The following is a 19,086-nucleotide window of genomic DNA, read 5'->3' on the forward strand; positions in this document are numbered from 1 at the left end:
AGTTGTGCACTGGGTCAAACGGCAGGGGAATTTTCTTTGTTTCTTCCTGAGGGTGAGGAATGGAAGTCTTCTGTTCGCCATTGCAAAGTAGTTTTTCGTAGAACTTGAGGTTAGCGGTAGGTTTATCTACTGAGGGTGGCACTATCGTGAATCACACTTGCCAGCGTGCAGAGATGAAATCAGAGTCGTTGAAAGGCAGAAAACACAGCTTTGTACTTTTGGATGATATCTAATCTGTCTTCTTCAGATTTGTTTCTCTTGGAATTACTCTCAGCCAGGCGGTAAGAGATCCGGGAGTTCTCCCTTTGTTTGGCCACAGATGGATCGTAACACCAGACTGGTGTGGCTCGTTTTCATAGCTGTTTCTACACCCTGGAGCACAACACTTATTGGGTATGATTGGAATTACAAAACACAATAAAGATGGCGTCCAAAAAGTAACTAATACCTATTACTTATTATCTTACCAAACATGTTGCATTGTTTTTTGTTTGTTTTTCAATAGACCCATATTGCATGCGTATTTGAATTCATGTTTGCGCGTGACTGGTCCTACTTACAGGAGTCCTTGATTGTACCAACTGCTGGGCAACATATGCAGATTTTGACAAAACACGTAACCCCTCATAGGCTTCGGTGTCACTATTGCTAAAATTTTCAATTGAATGTATAGAAGCCGACAGCTGGGCAAGAAAAATAGATTTTGATAAACACGCAACCACTCATCTACTATGGCGTTAATATTAAAAGCGTTGTGGAAGTGAACATCAGTCGTACATGCGTTATGTTATAACCTTGTATTTCTATTAACCTTGAGTATTTATACATTTTTATTTGTGTATGATATCCAAAATTTCTTCATAGAAATAAGTATAGAATAACTTATTACTTTTTTTATTTGACAAGACCAATACATTATGAAATAGCTATGATGTATCAACTGAGATGAGGCAATCGACATCTGACAACAAAATAGATAAGGTATTTTTGTGTTAGCGAGGTAACACCGTGCAGAGCTTCAAGCTGCTCTGAACCATTGGACTGCCATACAAGGACCTCATGTTGTTTTTATTCATATCTTACAGGATAAAACAATCTTAAAATAGGAGAGACGAAAACAGAAAAGTAATTCTAAAGCCAACAAACAACCGGAATATTATGGACCTACACATGTTACGGGCGAATCCCAACTACTTTAGATTCTAATGAGGTAATATACTTCTTGAGAGGAAAATGTGATTATTCTCCATTCTTCTAAGTTGAATAAGATGACTGTGGGTTTATATTTTTTGAATTCGTGATTCCAAGTTGTTATTAATTATTTCAATGTAACCATATAGCGACAGGATTTTTAATACAATAGGTTCGATTACTCTTCACTTATTACTGAAACAATACCAAGAAACGTAAAAAAAAAGTAATTATTTCTTGGTAGATTCTTTTTCTTTTACCATACCAAATTTGTCAAATGAAGGTTTTCTATTCCGACTCCCTTTGATCCCTAGATACAATCTATTAAAAAGATAACGGAGAAAATATAAGAAAATAGAATTAAAGAAAATCATTCTTGCTTGCTTTTGTGTTGATGAAACACATTTATCATTCATAATATCTTAGGTAGTAACTCTTGTAACTTTACTTAATAACGAGTAATATGTAAATAATACTATCCACCGGTCTCTGTAAAAAAATTAAACAAAAATTAATTTGGTCCCCCTGACAATTTGAATCATGTCTTGGAGGAGAACAGTGTAGCTGTCATTACTTTCTATTAAATCCACTGCCACCAGCTATGACATTAAGAAAATAAACACAAACCCCACTCCGTATCTAGCAGTGATATAGGCAAGAATTGCTCCGAGTCCAACAAAGTCTTACATATATAACTTATCAGTCATTCAAGGTTACACATTATAGTTTATACATAGTGATGTAAATCGTCTGTATTTTTTTTGGAAATGGTAATCTGAAGAATTAATTTTCTTTTCCTCAACTATTGCGAATAATATTTAACTCCTGAGCAGTTCACTTCCATTCCTAAATAGATTCAATTATATTAACAACCTGATCGAACATTATTGTGTGTCCCTGAAAGAAGGAGAGTAATCTTAATGACTTGTTGTGGAGTTATAATTGTTGGACTCAGAGTAGAATAGGAGTCATTCTTGCCACATCCTTGTTTATTTCCCTCTCCCCTCCTCCCTTGTCGCAGCTGATTGTAGCTGATCTCCTCCAAACTATTTTTCATGTTGTCAGTGTATCAATGTTGATTTTCGGCTTCTTTTTTAACATACCCATTATAAACACTATTTATAGCGAGCGGAACGCAAAATTTACCGGCGTTCAGCACATAACACGTTCAATGAACGGAAGATTTTTTTTTTTATAACGCTGAACGTTAAAAATGGGATTTTAGCGTTCTGTTCCAATAATTTTCGCGGCATTTACTCTTAAAATAATAATAATCACCTGTACGATCAGTGTGTCGATAGAAAAAAAAAATAAGGTCCATTAATTGTATCTTCAGAATTTTTTTCTAAATTTTTTCTAAAATTAACTCTTGCCCAGAATCAAACACCTTTTTTTTTTTTTTAATTTCAAACCTTTTTTCAACATGGCTTGTGCACAATCAGTATGGCCGAAATCAATTTTTTCTAATCCAAGATTTGTGAAAATCTAAAAAAAAAATATTGGCAGTGGGTTGGATATAATTTTTAACTTATTTTATAGTGGGTGTCGCGTGTTGTAAAAATTAGTCAACTCAGTATCACTAATATAAAGGGTGCAGAGGTAATTTGAGTAGCGTAAAAGAACAGAACTAAAAACAACATAACTTTACTCAGAATGTATTTATTAGCAAACAGTTTTTTCCAATTTTTAAAAAGATATGAACAAAATCATTATATTCAGTACAGAAGCTTCCCTTGACTCAGATAACAGCCTCAATACGGCGTCTGGACTGCAAGAAGGCCTTAATAACGACATCTTTACAGGCAGTCCTGTTGGTATCTCTCTCCACCGCACCCACACATAGAAGTCCATGGGCTAACAGTCGGATAAGTTAAAATGCCAAACATCAGGGCAGTTGAAGTCAAATAAGTTCTCAGCAATCTATTATTGCGACTATTTTGTTGACTTGTACCAGATGTCCTCTTTCATCAGTTTCTGATGGTCTCTTATTCACGTTCATCTCTTTGACCATTGACGATTCAGCAGCTTTCAATATGTCTGCAATGACTTTGCTCTCGTGTCCGGTGGATATCATCATGAGTACTTCGTAACGTTTCCACTCTTGGGGAAAGTAAATGCTTACATACTACTGGGCCTGTGGCAACAGACTAAGGTATGTTGCGATATCCAATAATTGAATAAATCAATTAATTGCACGATAAATTATAATGACTGCTAATTTTTTGCCGGCTGCAGTATATTCCATACGCATGCTTCAAAGTTTTTAATCCAGTGTTGTTTTTTGTTACTATTCTGCACTTTTTTTTTTTTTTGCAGAAAGGTCCTAATTGGCAGTTTTGCCTGTATGTATGAGTCTAATGCTTATAATATATTGAAGTGGTGTACCTCCCTTTTATTTAGTCTTGTATTTATTGTTTTTGGTTAGTTTTGGTTTTTATTCAAGAGCATTTTTGTTTAAAATAATTTTATTTATTGTTTTTGGATGTTTTGTTGAATAATTCTGGATATTTTAAATGTACTTCAGATGTACAGTTCCAGTGTTCTTTAAAAATAAAAGTTTATTGATCTTGGAAAGGGTGTTATTGTATTATTAGACAATTATCATTATATAATTTGAAAAAGGTGTAAAAATGATAATATTATCGCAAATCCCAATAATTTATGGGTTAATTAATCGCACATAAAAATACTCAATGTTTTCTTTGAAATATGAGCTGCCACACTCACGACTCAAATATCTTCCGCGCCCTTTATGTGTCTAAACGAATTACAACACAGATACCTGATTATCTGATATAACTTAATTTCACAGATATGGAGTTAAATGACTAAAAAGAAATTATGTTTGAAATAAAAAGTAAACAAAAACTATGTATATAAACAATAAATTTATAAATTATGTTCAGGATTCACTTAGCCTCGATCAAAAAAATATTAAAAATAAATACCCTGCGTTGATAAGTAGGGTTATGTTTTGTTTTAAAATAACTTTTATGAGTATAATTATCCTTCAGATACTATGAACTATAGTTTTTAATTAATAGTTTATATTTCTGGTTTATTCTAAAGACAAATACATAACCCTGTCTGAAATGACGACCAACATTAAATTAAACTAGACTAATCTTAATCAAAATATAGCTTAGTTTTTTACTTTAAAAAAAAAATGAATAATACATTTTATCCTCTCCTGAGTCAATGCAAACTCTTCGTCAACCGAGTTTATCAATGACTCGATTCCTTATACATCCTTTTCAAATTTGAATATTTATTGAACATATGAGAATACAAATAGTTCTTCTAAGATGTGGTCCAGCGAATAACTTTTATGAAGGATATACGAAACTAAAAGATAAAGTTAAACGCCTACAGTCATATGAACTGCTCAAATAATTAAAAAAACAAGACAAAAATATTAATTTATCGTACTAATTTGGTCAATTAGGATAAATCTATTGAAATCATCAAACTTGCACTACGTTTAATAAAATTCCTAAGGATCTATAAATTAATTACTCAAATATATAATTGTACTCAACCAACGATCTATTTATTTAATAGAAATGAGTAATTACTTATTTACATGGTAGTAAATTTAATGGGATCTCAGTGTTATCATTCCACAAATACGATACAATTTATTCTTAGTGTTGAGATGTTTATTCACAAGTTTTGAAACCATATGTCCGATTGGACTCCTAAATAAATAATAAACTTATGTTTATGTATGCATAAACCTCTTAGGGACGAAGAAATGTTCAGCTTATCCATTATTTTGTGACTAAAAATTGATGAATTTGTCATTACTAAATTCAGTTTATGATAAATTTTAAATTAAAGTTTGATTTCAATATAGTTAATAATTTATTTCTTGTTATTATTTAAATAAAATATTAAAGCATTTTTCCATTAATTGATATATATTATGTTTCTTTAGGCTCCTATTCTTTACTTTGCTTATATTTTTAAATAAAAGCTTTATTTATATTATATAATAAGTTGATGATCAAAAAAATATTTACAAAAATTTGGTTTAAGTTGTGCATTCTTTTCTGAGACAACTTTATTCATACATAATTAATATTTATAATTTGTACATGATTCTGAGGGATTTTGTTAATATTTTTGTATTACAACGACTGAGACTTCTCTTTAGCTGTCAATTAATCATAAATAGACTGCTCTCATCTGTAAAATCCGTAAAAACGCCTTCTTCAATATCATTATTGGGTGAGCATGAAAAGTTATTAGAGTATGAATGACATAAAAGGAGGATATATTTATTTCTTATAAGCTCTTCTGCTTCTCTATTCCTATTTAATGAATGTTTTTGACTTTTATTTTCTTCTTATAATCAAAAAGAGTTAGAATTGCATCGTGGGTCAATAGGCATCGTCATTCTCAGGTCAACGACGAATCAAATTATCTTCAAAAGGAGCCTTTGTTATTCAAATAAATATTGAATTTAACAGAAATCCTTACATTGTAATGTTTTGAATGATCTGAAGGAGTATATTTGGGACGTCTGGCAGCGCTAATCTATAACTTTCATCAAATTTTGCCCATTTAGAAAGGAACCCATTCTTCGAGGAGTAGAACCTGAAGTTAATTTGTAGGTTTCACACTCATTTATGTAATTAAGGACAAAACACATCACCATTATAAGATCAATTGAATGGATTTTTGATAGATGTTAAAAGAAACGGGAAAACAATGAACTGTACAATTTATAAAAATAGCGCATATACAGAATCAGGGCCGTACGTCAGTATTGCGGTTTGTCCGCTTCAGCAGACCAAAAAAAACAACCTTACTCAACCGTCCACCAATCATATAGGTATGTAAATATAGATGAATTAAGTCATAATTAATTATTAAAATCTATTATATATATGTAACTGTTATGTATTTAATATGTCCTTTCTGGTTTTTATCTTCTTGTATATTCGTCTATGTATTATAAGTACTGAGTTTTACGTGTTATAAATAGTATCGTCTTTTGTAAATATATTAGAGTATAGTTAGAATACACATGATCTAGTTTCATTCCTCCACGCCATTTCTTCCTCTCATCTCTCCCGGTCATCCTGGATCTCTCCTATTATAAATAAGATTGTGTCTCTCCCTCGTCAAGACGCAACAGTAACTTATGACCAACTCATAATAGTACTGAGTCATTATAATAAAATTACATATTTGTAGCACGTCCACCCAAAAGGAAGCTAGATAATTTTTCTCAAAATTGAACATGGAATACATTTTCCAACAAATTATAGTTCATTTAAATGAAAAAAGGATTCTGATTAATCCTTTGGAGGCACGTACTTAAAGTAGCCAAAATTCACTGGCACATTTATAGAATTAGTAAATTAATAAATTATATCTCTAAGACAATATTGGGGCCAAATTAAGTCAGATAGATCAAATGGAGGTTTTAAACTACAGTTAACACTCTCGGGTATCTCAATTCATCGCAGAAATTTGAATTCAAATCCTGTAATTTACCGTAATATCTCTTTCAAATATTGCCTGTCATTTTATAAATATAAATGATTGAACCTTTGAATATAAAACGCGTTTTCCGCTTCCCGTGATACATTTCTGATAATTAATAAATTACTGCAATTATTTCAAGAGTACTTTACAGCCAAAAATAAAAAACGAAGACGCACACAACATTTTTCGTATGGATTTAAAGTACTTGACATTGAGTGGATATTTGAGTTAGATATTACGTTTAACGTTACTGGTTGCAAATGTGAAGTACTTTACAGCCAAAAAAAAAAAGACGCACACAACATTTTTCGTATGGAGTACTCTTGAAATATTTAAGAGCGTGAGAATTTGTTTCATTGAATACACGATAAATTAAATTATTACTGCTTAAAAGGGACATAAATAATAGTTATGTACTTTTTAGAGTGGATTGTTGCAGTAATCTATTAATTATCAGAAATGTATCACGGGAAGCGGAAAACGCATTTTAACAGAGAGTTGGTGATTTGTTCTATCTGTCAGAAGGAAATACAGAAGGACAACTTTAATGATCACAAAGTTAAACTCCATAAGAATGACCCCAGCTGCAAGTATCAAGTGAAAATTGATCATAAGAAGCAGAAAACATTGAACTTTGCTGTTAAGAAAACTTCCTCTGCTACATTTTCATCCTCAGTCACTGCCTCCTCCTGTCCCTATGACCTTGCTCCAGTTGAGACCTTACTGCCTGAACCAAGATCTGAAAAGTCCGTTTCTGCTGAAGAGAAAGTTACTACAGACACAGAAAATAATGGCGACTCATCAAATTACCCCAGCGGACGGATTTCTCATGGAATAAGACTTCCTAATCTCGATATTGGACCAATCTCTCCCGAGCAGCTCTCTGTAGTCAACAACAACAATATTCCCTCTGCAGAGGACTCTGAGACTAGCGACAATGTCCAGGGAGGTGAGAAGAGCAAGACTGAGGAGATGGAGTTTGTGGACAGAGGCCCCGAGTACCCTGTCGTCTTCACGAGCCAGCTGGGTGACCCGATACTTACCGGGCGGGAGCCAAAGCGGAAGGACATCCAGACCAGAATCAGAGTGGAGACTGAGCGGGAAACTGTGCCTAAAGTCGAGTGAGATCATCCTCTACAGCCCAAGTTACAAACATACAGTCCTCAGATGAATGACAAATACTCCAGGGACTTTCAATATGATTGGTTCCGTAAGTTCCCGTGACTAGAATACGACAAGGTTGAAAAGTCAGCCAAGTGTTTCGCCTGTTCCAAATTTTCCATTTCCAACATTGGAAAATTTGAGTTCAAAGCATGGAAAAACAGTTCCTCGTTGAAAGTTCATTCTAACATCAAAAAACACAAACTGTCGATGGAGAAGTGGATCAATTTCCTCACATCAAAGAGAAAGAATACCTCGGTTCTCGGTCATGTTCAGTCTCAACATGCAGAGGAAGTCGTGAAGTGGCGAGCTTATTTGAGGTATCTTTTCCAAACTGTTGGGTTCCTCGCAATGCAAGGATTGGCTTTTAGGGGCGATTCCGAAACAAGAGAAAAGTTGACGGAATCTAATGAAAACAATCGACGAAACTTCTTGGAGCTTCTGTCCCTGCGTTCACACGACAATCGTATTCTCAAAGATAAACTGGAGGCCGAAGTTAAAAAATTTGGTTCAGCTGGGGCAGGTTTTGCCAAATGGACTTGACCTGACATCCAAAATGAGCTGATAGAGATTATAGCATCCAATATGACGGAAAATATAATTGAAGATGTCAAGACATGTGCCGGCGATGATGACTACTGGTTCTCTGTGATTGTTGATGAGATATCAGATATGTCAAACACGGAGCAGTTCAGTCTGTCACTGGGATATCTGACGAGTGAAGGCATCAAGAAAGAGAGCTTCCTCAAGTTTGTAAAAGTTACCCAGACTGACGGCAAATATTTGTTTGAGAAGCTTCACGAGGCTGTCAAGAATCCCCGCCTTAACCCCGCCCGCACTGTCTCCCTGGCCGCGGACGGTGCCTCCAACATATCGGGCATCAAGAAGGGTCTTGCCGCCAGGTGGAAGGAAGCAGCCCCACTGTGTGTCTACATCCACTGCTACGCCCATGTCCTCAATCTTGTAGTCAAGGATCTTCTCTCAGATATAGCCCTGTTGAGAAATACAATGGGGACAGTACAAATTTTATACAACTTCATTGAAGGGTCACCAAAGAGGTCAGCAATCTACAAGTCGGTGAAAATAACAAGTAAAGATGAGGAGCATGCCAAGGTGATGACCCTGAAGAACTAGTCTGCTACCCGCTGGAGTCTCCGCTACGATACTGTACACGCTGTATCTCTAAGGATGGTCAGAATCATGAAGACCCTCATAATAATGAGAAAAGATAAAGATACATTCTCGAGTTCAACAGCAACTTCTCTGCAAACAGCATCTTTAGTCACGAATTTGTTTTCGGCATTGAACTGTTGAAGACACTCCTCAGACACACATCTAGCTTGTCAGATGAACTTCAAGGCAGAAAGGTTGACCTAACAAAGGCCCGGAAACACGTCAACCTAGTGATTAGGACTCTTGAAGATCTTAAGAATGAGAAAATCTTTGAATCAATATGGAAACTTGCTGAGTTGAAGTCATCTGAGATGAAATCAGTATTTGACCAGGAGGACTCAATTGATTTGGAATTCAAGGAGGCGAAAATTCCAAGGAGAATAAAGTGGAAAGGAACAACTGAATCCTACTTCCGTGAAACACATTTCGATGTTGCAATCAATAAGATTGTATTAAAGCTTGAGAGCAGATTTGCCACCGACGATACAAACATCACAACGGATCTCATTGCAATCGTCAATGACAGTGAAGTGGAGACCTGTGTCATTGAGCGTGTCGCCAAGCACTACAGACTTGAACTCGAGCAGCTCCAGTCAGACCATGCAATCTTCCAGCAATTCAAGGTTAATATTATAACGTTTCATTTTGCATTATATGTTTAAAATTTATGTTTCTCTAGGGAGATATTGACACAGAAGACATGGTTTCGTCACAAATTGCTGCAGAGTTAATAAGCTCGGGAGTGTTCCGCCTGATGCCGGAGCTATACAAGGTGATCGTTATCCTGGCCTCAATGGCCATCAGCAGCTGTGAGGCAGTCATTCTCCTCTCTCAGAAGGCTCAAGAACCACATGAGGACCACCATGGACCAGGAGAGGCTCTCCTCCCTCACCCTCTTGAACATGGACAGGGTGATGGTGGACAAGGTGCTCCATGAAGACATGGACAGTTTGATTGACACCTTTGCGTCAAGGAAAGAGAGGAAAAACTTCTTCTTCTAATCATGATAAAGAACACATGCATTTTTTTTCAAACACATCACCAGGTATACATGCGAGTTAAGAACATCAAGACTTGTGAACATAATTTATTTTCTGTCGATGTAACCGTTTCATGGTATATTATAATCTCGTTCATTATCTTCATCCGTTATTATTTTAAAAATATTTAAGGAGGTTTAAATTGTTTGACTTAATTGTATAGTTCAAAAATTTTCTCATTCTTGCACCGTGCATTTTATACTCCATTATACGCTTTCCTTAATGAATAGGTCGGCATTGACTTTCCGTCTAGAGCTTTTCCTTTTCATTTTATTTTTCCCAATGTTTGCCTAAAGAAAATAATGGTCAGACAGTCCATTGGACGATATTCTTGCAAGATTTAATCTATGCTGTAGCATTTGCCCTGTTTAAATATCCCACGTTCACCACTGAAAATCAACCGTTCACCCTTGTAAAGTGGACCGAAAAATCTTCGTGACATACGGCACAGTACAGAACCCCTTATAGCCCCTTTAGTATGGAATAGGGAAATAATAGTTTGAAATGCTTGTTCGTAGATAAATAGTTCTAAATAATTTGCATCAATTTATTAAAATGATAAAAAAAAAATGTTGAGTAGAAAAAAATATTATCCGACTTCACATCTTCGTAAGCAGGTCCATATCTAGTCCGCTTATTTTCTTATTTCAGCAAAGTAGTTGAACGCTAAACTAGAACGAGTGCATTAAAATGGTGTTAAAAAATGTATTTGCTGGAGTTTAGCTTGGATCAAAATGGTGTTAAAAAATGTATTTGCTGGAGTTTAGCTTGGATCAAAATTGTATAAATCTAAGCATATGAAATTAGTATATTTCAAAATCTGTTTTATCAATCAATTTTACAACAACTACTTGATGCGTGATTCCTAATTCTTAACACCTTATTTGAACCAAATGAATCGAAGCTAAATTTTAAGTTCATTTGATAAAATTTTATAAAATAATATTTCCTCGGATATTTCCAAATTCGTTCCTAACTATAACTATTCCTATGATAAAAAAACTTATTATGTGCTGTATACAGGGTGTCCACGATAAATTGCAACTATCTTAAAATTCAACCTGCTTGATAAAAATGGAATTTGGAGTGTATTTGTTAATATGAAAAAGTTAGACATGATATTAAACAATAAATTTATTCAACATGTCCTCCCTCAGCAGCCACCATCTTCTCCATCCTGCCCCTAAAGGATTTGCATGCCCTGATGACTTCCGCGGAATCGACAGCATTCCATTTCCTCGTAATGGAGCCCTTCAGGGCCGCGATGCTCTTGTGGCTGACCTTGCACACCTCCCTCTCCAACTTCTCCTACCAGTAGTAATCACACGGATTGAGGTCGGGTGAGTTGGAGGGCCAGGTGTTGCGATCCCAGAAAGTGATGTTGTGGGAGTTGAAGAGGTTAGTGGTCCTGATGGCGATGTGTGCGGGCACTGAGTCTTGTTGGAATATGAACTCCCTCCCAGCGGCCGTATCTTTCATAAAGGGGATGACGAACTCCTCCATGACTTTGCAGTACCTTATCGCATTAACCCTTTCCTTGAGATTGAAGATCATCAGGGGCATCACGGAGGCCGGGAACTTTGTGGTGAAGACCGCAGGGACCTCTTCTCTCTCCTTGGCAAGCCACCTGCCATTCTGGACGTTGTAGCTTCTGTCGACAGTCCAGTTCTTCTCGTCGGAGAAGAAGATGATTCTTCCTCCATGGCTCTTCAGTCATTGAGGAGACGCTTACCGTTTGGTGAGCCTGGTGGCCTTCATGGATACCGTGAGGATGTGTTGTTTGGCAATTCGGTCTGACCTGTATCCGAGGTCCTCATTCACAGCCTTGGAGACCAGCTGCTTGCTCACTCCACGGTTCTTGACCAACCTGGATAAGGAAGTCCCCGGCGAAGCCTTGATGGACTTCCTGAGGCCTTCAAGGAAGAGGGAGTGCGGATTCGGTCACTTCTCAGGTATTATATATCAAAATAAGTTGGAACAAAATCAATTTTAAAATTAAATATTTATTAATATTTATATAAAAAATCAAGAATAAGTATATTATTTATATTTTGAATTAAATCATTTAGTTTATCATTTATCTTTATAAATATATTTTTTTTAGTGGGGGGGGGTCAAAGGAACTGATCCTAACAAATAATTTGTTGTAAGACAACTTCTTATAAGCCAATTTTCTTTATGATGGTATTGAGAAGCTTCCAAAGAAGGGTTCTGGCTCTGCATTGAAGACTGGAAAGCCATATGCGAAGACTCTAAGGAGTTATTTGTTCAAGGTAAACCTTCTTCCGTTCTTTTACTCATATTCCATAAAGCTGGTCGATATCTTGGCTCTCTTCTTGTTCTTCCCACATATTTACCGATTTAATTATCAACAAAATAATCGTCAATGACTCTTGAGATCCTCAGGAAATGTTTCTGTGAGGATCTCAAAAGTATTTATAATTCTATTAGGAGGTAGGGAAGTTAATACAACTCTATATTTTAGTTAGTATATTCTTGTTTTCACTACAAATTTGTCGTAGCTCTTACTTTTGAACTTTCCTCCACAACGACTCAACGACTGACCCAAATGAAAAAACATCCTACAACTTTTAATAAAGGGAAAAAATATAAATAATTATTCGATTTTCTTCCATTGATCCAGAATCAAACAATAAAATTGATTATCCTATGTTTACAACTTTAAGGGTGTCTGAGGTTTCAAATCCACACCTAGACTCTGGCCATGGAGGAGTACAGTTAGCTATATTTTCTTATTCGTTGATGGTATGCACTAAATTTATAATTTTTCGTAATGATATGTCCCAAGGTAGAAATTAAAAAAATTAAAAAATCAAGTCCCAAATTATAATCCTGCGGAGACCTCTGGTAAAGGAAAATCATTCAATTATTTACATTTTATGAATAATTAGAAATATTATTTTGTCATTATTTGGTTGACATTGGAAAATACTACCATAAGAATTTTTTGAAAGTGCTAATTCCTATAATTAATTACCTCTTAAAATTTTGAAAACCTAAATAAATCTTTTTTTTTTTATCATCTTAGCTATTCCCCACGATTTTAAATCTAAGTTCTTTTAAATCATTATAAAATTGAGAATTGGGTTCTATCGGAAGCAGAGTGCAAGAATATATCACCGAATTAAAGATCGTAGTTGTGGAGTTTAAACTGCCTTAGAGCCCAGCACTTCAACTGTACAACCTGTGGGCTAGGGTGTATTTTGGGATATTAGAAGGGTACCTTGATGCTCATGGAAGCGGAGCCGGATAAATTCAACTTGCCTCGGGGCCCATCAGTTCAACTACGCAACCTGTAGACCTGGTTGTATTATAGTAAAAAAGAGATGTTCCTTGCTGTTAAGAAACGCGGTGATGGTGGAGTTTAAAATGCCTATGAACCAGCACTTCAACTGTACACCCTGTGGGCCAGGGTATATTATAGCAAAATAGAAAAATTCCTTGGTGCTTTGAAACGCCGCGGTGGTGGAGTTTAAATTACCTTGGGGCCCAGAAGTTCACCTACACAGCCTGTGGACAAGGGTGTATTATAGTATGTTAGAATGGTTCCTTCTGCTTAGAAAAGCGGTGAAGTTTAAACTGTCTTGGGCCCAGCACTTCAACTGTACAATCTGTGGGCGAGGATATATTATAGATTAGAAGGGTTCCATCCTGGCACGTTTCTTCATCATTCAATAGTTTTATCTTCCAAATATAATATAAATTGTAACGAAATCGTACACTATGATATTGTCTTGCAATGAAATTACTCACAATCATATTGCTTCACGATTATATTACCCACAACATTTTTGTCTCACATTGATAATTTACACGATTTACCCCAACCTTTTTGTCCGCAAAATTTTTACCACTCTCATTTTACCGGACGCCAAACAAATGATAAAAATTATTCAGAAAATGACAGATACTGCACTTAGAATTTTCATAGATTTCTTTTTTTGCCCTTAAATTTTTTGATTTAGAATAAATGTAGAAAACAGTTATTCGCATAGTTGTTTTCAGAGACGCCAATCACTTTTTGATTAAAAATTCAACCCTCTACCTTGTTTGAAAGAGGCATCCATGCAAAATTTCAGCCTATTAGGTTAAACAGTCCCGGGACGCATAAAGGACACCACAAACTCTATTCTATATAAAAATGATCCTAAACTTAGCTACAATGAGTATTGCTCACATCCACAAGGTTTGACATTTTGTTTAGAACAGTCTCAATGACATTAAAAATAATAGATGCACGATTAAGCTGGTAGTTTGGATATTACCACTATGTGCAATAGATTAAAATCAAGTTGTATTTCCCGGGAATTGCCAAAATTCATAAGGATTCGATAAAGGAAGCTTCTCAAAATTTTGGGACACTAATGAATCACTACTGTTGCGAGTGGCAAACTTCAAAGATTTTTCCAGTCGAGTTAATCATCAAATTATCCATACTAATTTTGTTTCGTCTAGCTTTCTTTAATTAATATTTATAGTCAAAGATTATCCATTCTTTGTGTTCCGTATAAATTGAGATTTTGTAGAAGAAAAGTATGAGACGAATAATATTAAATGAAGGACTTAAGTGTACTTTGGACGAGTGCAATGCAATAATTTAATATTCCATGAACGATTAATGTATTAGTTGGTGTAATTTTTAACTTTTTTCATAAAATTAATTCCGAGATACATAATCAAGTTCAAATGCCCAGTTATTTCATTTGTAATAAATCCATAACATTCTTGTAATTTTAATAGTAGATAATTAAAATAACTAATTTAATTAATGCATTTAAAAACGAAGAGATTGCAACTTAAAAAGTGATAAAAGCCACAAAAAAATAACTATTAAGATAATTTCCCCAGCACAAAACGAGTCATTTCGTTTCAAGGAAAATGAAAAGTTTTGATCAAGTAATCCCTAACGAAAATAAAATTCTAAATAATTTAACCAACTAATAAGAGGTCCATAGACTTTATTAATCGAAATTTTTAATAATATACATAAGTTACTACATCAACGCTATCATCGAAGTCTTCATTTACCAGAGATTTGCCAGATAAAATCAAACATCACAGGAGAAGTTTTCAAACTCCTAAATTGAATTAATAGTAAGTTGGAAAATAAAAATAAAATTGTATCAGTGAGATGTGAAACACCACCAGAGAAGAAATTACGAGTTTTACGCAACCTAGATTTCGGAAGAAAGTTGGAATCGACGATGCAATTACTGAGTGAACATTTAACTGTTAAAAAAATACAGGGTTATATTGACACTTAAATCTAAATTAATACAGTACAACTTCATATTGAACCATAGTTGTTTCATTAATGAGAAGCACGCTAGTCTCTCAAAATAATTTTGTAGAATAAATATATATATCTCTATATAAGAAGGAGATCGAGTATTATAGCCTTATTTACAATCATAATTATAGCGTTGTGGAATATCATTTATTCATCTCCATCTCCGGGTGGTGGAGGGTTTTCAGCCTCCCCAGGTGGAGGAACTGAATTTCGGCCTTCATCACTCATATCATCCCGACGATCTAAGCTCTCAGATCTCCTATGTCTCTTTGTATGGGAGTCATCGTTCCCGTTCTCCTCAGGGCTTCGAGATCTTTTACCATTATCCCTCGGAGGAGATGAACGATATTCTTCCTTATGAGAGTCAGCTGAACTTGAGCGACTTCTTCTTCTTTCATTCGATTCTCTACTACGCCTTCTTCTGCTACGCTGCTCATCCGAGTCACATGACCTACTCCGTCTCTTTCTTTCATAGGATCGAGATCTTGACCGAGAACTAGAACGGCTCCTAGACCTACTGTAAGATGAACGAGAACCACTTCTAGACCGAGAACGACTCGTACTGCGGTCCCGTACTAAACGAATCCGACGCCCATGTAGCTCATGATTATCAAATTTATCAATTGCTCTCTCCATATCCCGACGAGATATAAATTCAACCACTCTGAAAGAAATTAAATAATTTTAGACATGTGAATAATTCAGCACGAACTAAGCAAACGTACCCTTCATTGCGTTTATCGTTGTGAGCATCGGCAAAAGTGACTTCGCCAGCTCTTCTCATTACATCTTTTAAATCCTGCCAAGACACCCTAGTTGAAAGGTTTTCTACAATGACTCTGTAATTAGTTCTAGTAGGTGGTCCATATTTGCCACGTCCACCCCCACGGCCCCTATATCTATCTCCGCGGTATCCACCACCACCACCACCGCCGCTGCCTCCACTACTACGGCCCTCAGCACGGCGTCCACCTCTGGCATGTTCAACAGTTATGCGCTCACTATTTAATTCACAACCATTGAGCTTATAAACGGCATCATCTGCATCCCGATAATCATCAAATTCCTATACACAAAATAAACATTAGTAACAGGTAAGCATTAGTTGAGGCATAACACCATGCTCCAGTAATATTATGAAATAATCTTGAATACAAAAAAAAAGAAAAAAAAAAGAAGTAAATCACTTAGGTTCATCATGAATAAAATAACATTAAAATATTTCAATAAATTTACTCATATACAGGCCTTGGGTGGTTGAGCTTTCATGAAAATTTAAACATCTAATAAAAATAGAGCTTGAAGAAATTTGAAAGATGGATCTTAAGTTATCTTAAAATCACCTATTTGAGATTAGTTAATAAAAACTCTTGCGTTTTTAACTTACTATAAACAGCAGTTAGCAGTCTTGTAAGAAGTCCTCCACGACCCTCGAAAGACGCGAAATTGCAAAATTAAGAACCCGAATTGCCAGAGATTTTCTCATTATTAAATCGAATAAGGATAGCCGAATTCCGAATTGACAACCTTAGAAATATGGTAGGCCTAGTAAATCCACTTTGCCCCAACCGAACCCACGGAGTATTTTCTTAAATTTATTGCGAATTATCCGACACGGTCATCTTAACCGAGAAATCTTGAATTAGCAACAATTCTTAGATACTATATTTCTTTAAATAAAGGAATAATTTTGATTTTTCCCAAATTAACGAGGAAAAAAATATTTATTATTTAAGCTGGGATCATTTAGAGACCACAATTAAAACTAAGATAAAACTTAAAACAATGCTATTTTCCATTATTACATTCAGACTAGAAGTCAGATTCCCTCTGGGAGTGTAGGTGGACGCTGCATGCTAGATAAATCAACATTAAGCCGCTGACAAGAGGATTACTCAAATCTTAGTATTCACGAAGACCACAATTGATTTAATAAAAGCTTTTGACACTTAATTAGAAACAAACGTACGTTTGTGTATAAAAACAATGGAACAAGTAATTTTATCTATTCAATTGTGGGCAACATGAAATCAAGAAAGAAAAAAAAGGTTGCACAATCCCAGATTCTCAATTTTAAGGTATTGTTTGAACAAGTGTGAGGTCCATGAGGAGAAATAGGTCTTTCAAATGTACTTCATCAAGTTTGACAAGAGAGATTAAGGCCAACTTACGATCAAGAAGCGGAACGGAGGATTTAGTTATTTGAAATGACATAGAATCAAGGGGAATTGATAAATCCTTCTTTCCAACATAGAGCTGCTTTCATGAGGGAATCCCCACAACTCAACAAAACTAAGGGTTATTTAGGATTTAGAAGATATATCAAAATCTTGGTCGTCTCCCAGAAGTGAGCGCAACTCACTAATTGATAAAAGTATTAAAAGAGGAAGGGATTGAGTTCATCTTCATCCTTCAAGGCTAAAAACCCATCAATGAGTCCATTAACAGACTTTAAAAAAAGAATTGCGCTAACGAAAAAGGTTATAAAATGAAGGAAAAGGAAAAATGGCGCTAGAAGGGAAATGATAGGAGCCAGAGGTTTAGGTTTGGTTTCAATACATACGCAAAATCCATATTTTCCACTTTTGATGAAGATATTGTACACTCTTCCATAACGCTCGAAAAATCGCTCAATGTCCCTTTCACGGACGCTGTAGGGCAAATTCCCCAAAAACACGCGGCAACCCTCACGAGAAGGCATCTAGAAGGGGGTAGAAAATGAAGGGAAATTAGAAATACAGCCAGAAGATGAGAGCTTGCGAGAGAAATGTGCCTCGCGTCCCTTCAAACTCTTTCATTCGCCAATGGAGGAGAACAAAGGGTTGGAGAGCACGAGCCTCACTAGTCACTAACTCTCTTTCTCTGCTCCACATAAGTAGGAGCAGGCAGAAATAAGTAATAAGGATAATTTAGGATAAAAACTTACTTTCAATGAGTCAAGAGTTCCGTAGGGAGAAAACACGCGGGAAGAGGTCTACACCAGAGTTATAAATTAACTTCGTTCGATAAGACCTAAATCTCAACTGATGAGTTACCCTCGTTTTCTTCTTTCCTTTCTTCTTTTTCTCTTTCTACGTATTCTTTTGTAGTCATTTCACAGCCAAAATCTGCCTCGTGTTCTCCTTTTTTGCGTCTCAAGAAAGCACCAGGGCTACCACCTGTAATTATTCTTTTCTATTTATTAGTCAGTTCATACATAGAGGGCGGAGCAAATAAATAAAGTTGGAAACCGCTCTTTTTTGTGCTTGACGGGAGGCCAACAAAATTATCTCATATTTATAAAGTAAATGCAGTTCATTGAAACAGCTCATGTCCTCCCCATTTCAAAGAATTATTAAATTTTGTAAACAATTATCATTTCAAACATTTTAAATTTGAATGCAATTTGTATAATCAAACGCATTTCTTAAATACAATATCCACTATTAATTATTATACATAGACATAGTATATATCCAAACCAATTTCTATAAATGAGCGAGAGAATATCAATTTCCTATTCAACTAACATGGTTTCAAAATTTCCCATGTAGCAGGGATGTCTGCAGGGGAGGAGCTTTAGCCTCCCTCCTAAAAACAATTTTTTGAATGTCAGCACAATCTAAAATAATTGTTAATTATTAAAAATATTTATAGTGCCCAAATTCAGCCTCTTCCAAATAATAAAACTGAAATCCTGCTAACGCGCGTCTGTGTAGTAATACCCCCCCCAGC

General features: G+C 35.5%; 1 protein-coding gene and 1 long non-coding RNA gene across 2 annotated transcripts; both read right to left on the reverse strand.

Moving 5' to 3' along the window:
• Positions 1 to 793: 793 nt before the first annotated feature.
• LOC139906418 (uncharacterized) lies at positions 794 to 2,828 on the reverse strand. The gene is made up of 3 exons (XR_011781917.1): positions 2,470 to 2,828; positions 1,169 to 1,680; positions 794 to 1,096 (listed from the first exon to the last, which is right to left on the reverse strand). It is a non-coding gene; the product is annotated as an uncharacterized lncRNA (long non-coding RNA).
• A 12,182-nt stretch (positions 2,829 to 15,010) lies between these two features.
• Positions 15,011 to 18,463, reverse strand: LOC121124349 (serine/arginine-rich splicing factor 5). The gene is made up of 4 exons (XM_040719503.2): positions 18,299 to 18,463; positions 17,936 to 18,073; positions 16,098 to 16,438; positions 15,011 to 16,036 (listed from the first exon to the last, which is right to left on the reverse strand). The coding sequence occupies exons 2-4, from the start codon at positions 18,071 to 18,073 to the stop codon at positions 15,520 to 15,522; spliced, it is 996 nt and encodes a 331-aa protein (XP_040575437.1). The 5' UTR covers positions 18,299 to 18,463; the 3' UTR covers positions 15,011 to 15,519.
• Positions 18,464 to 19,086: the final 623 nt, after the last annotated feature.

The sequence above is a fragment of the Lepeophtheirus salmonis genome, chromosome 9 (genome assembly GCF_016086655.4).
Source record: "Lepeophtheirus salmonis chromosome 9, UVic_Lsal_1.4, whole genome shotgun sequence".
Taxonomy (NCBI): Eukaryota; Metazoa; Arthropoda; class Copepoda; order Siphonostomatoida; family Caligidae; genus Lepeophtheirus; species Lepeophtheirus salmonis.

What these genes read in the sequence shown, in the direction of transcription:
- LOC121124349 (XM_040719503.2), bottom strand. Translation starts at nt 18,073, where the DNA reads ATGCCTTCTCGTGAGGGTTGCCGCGTGTTTTTGGGGAATTTGCCCTAC. An exon ending in GTGGAAAATATGGATTTTGC is followed by an intron (nt 16,439 to 17,935) that starts GTATGTATTGAA and finishes TTTTGTGTATAG; the next exon opens with GAATTTGATGATTATCGGGA. An exon ending in AACGATAAACGCAATGAAGG is followed by an intron (nt 16,037 to 16,097) that starts GTACGTTTGCTT and finishes AATTTCTTTCAG; the next exon opens with AGTGGTTGAATTTATATCTC.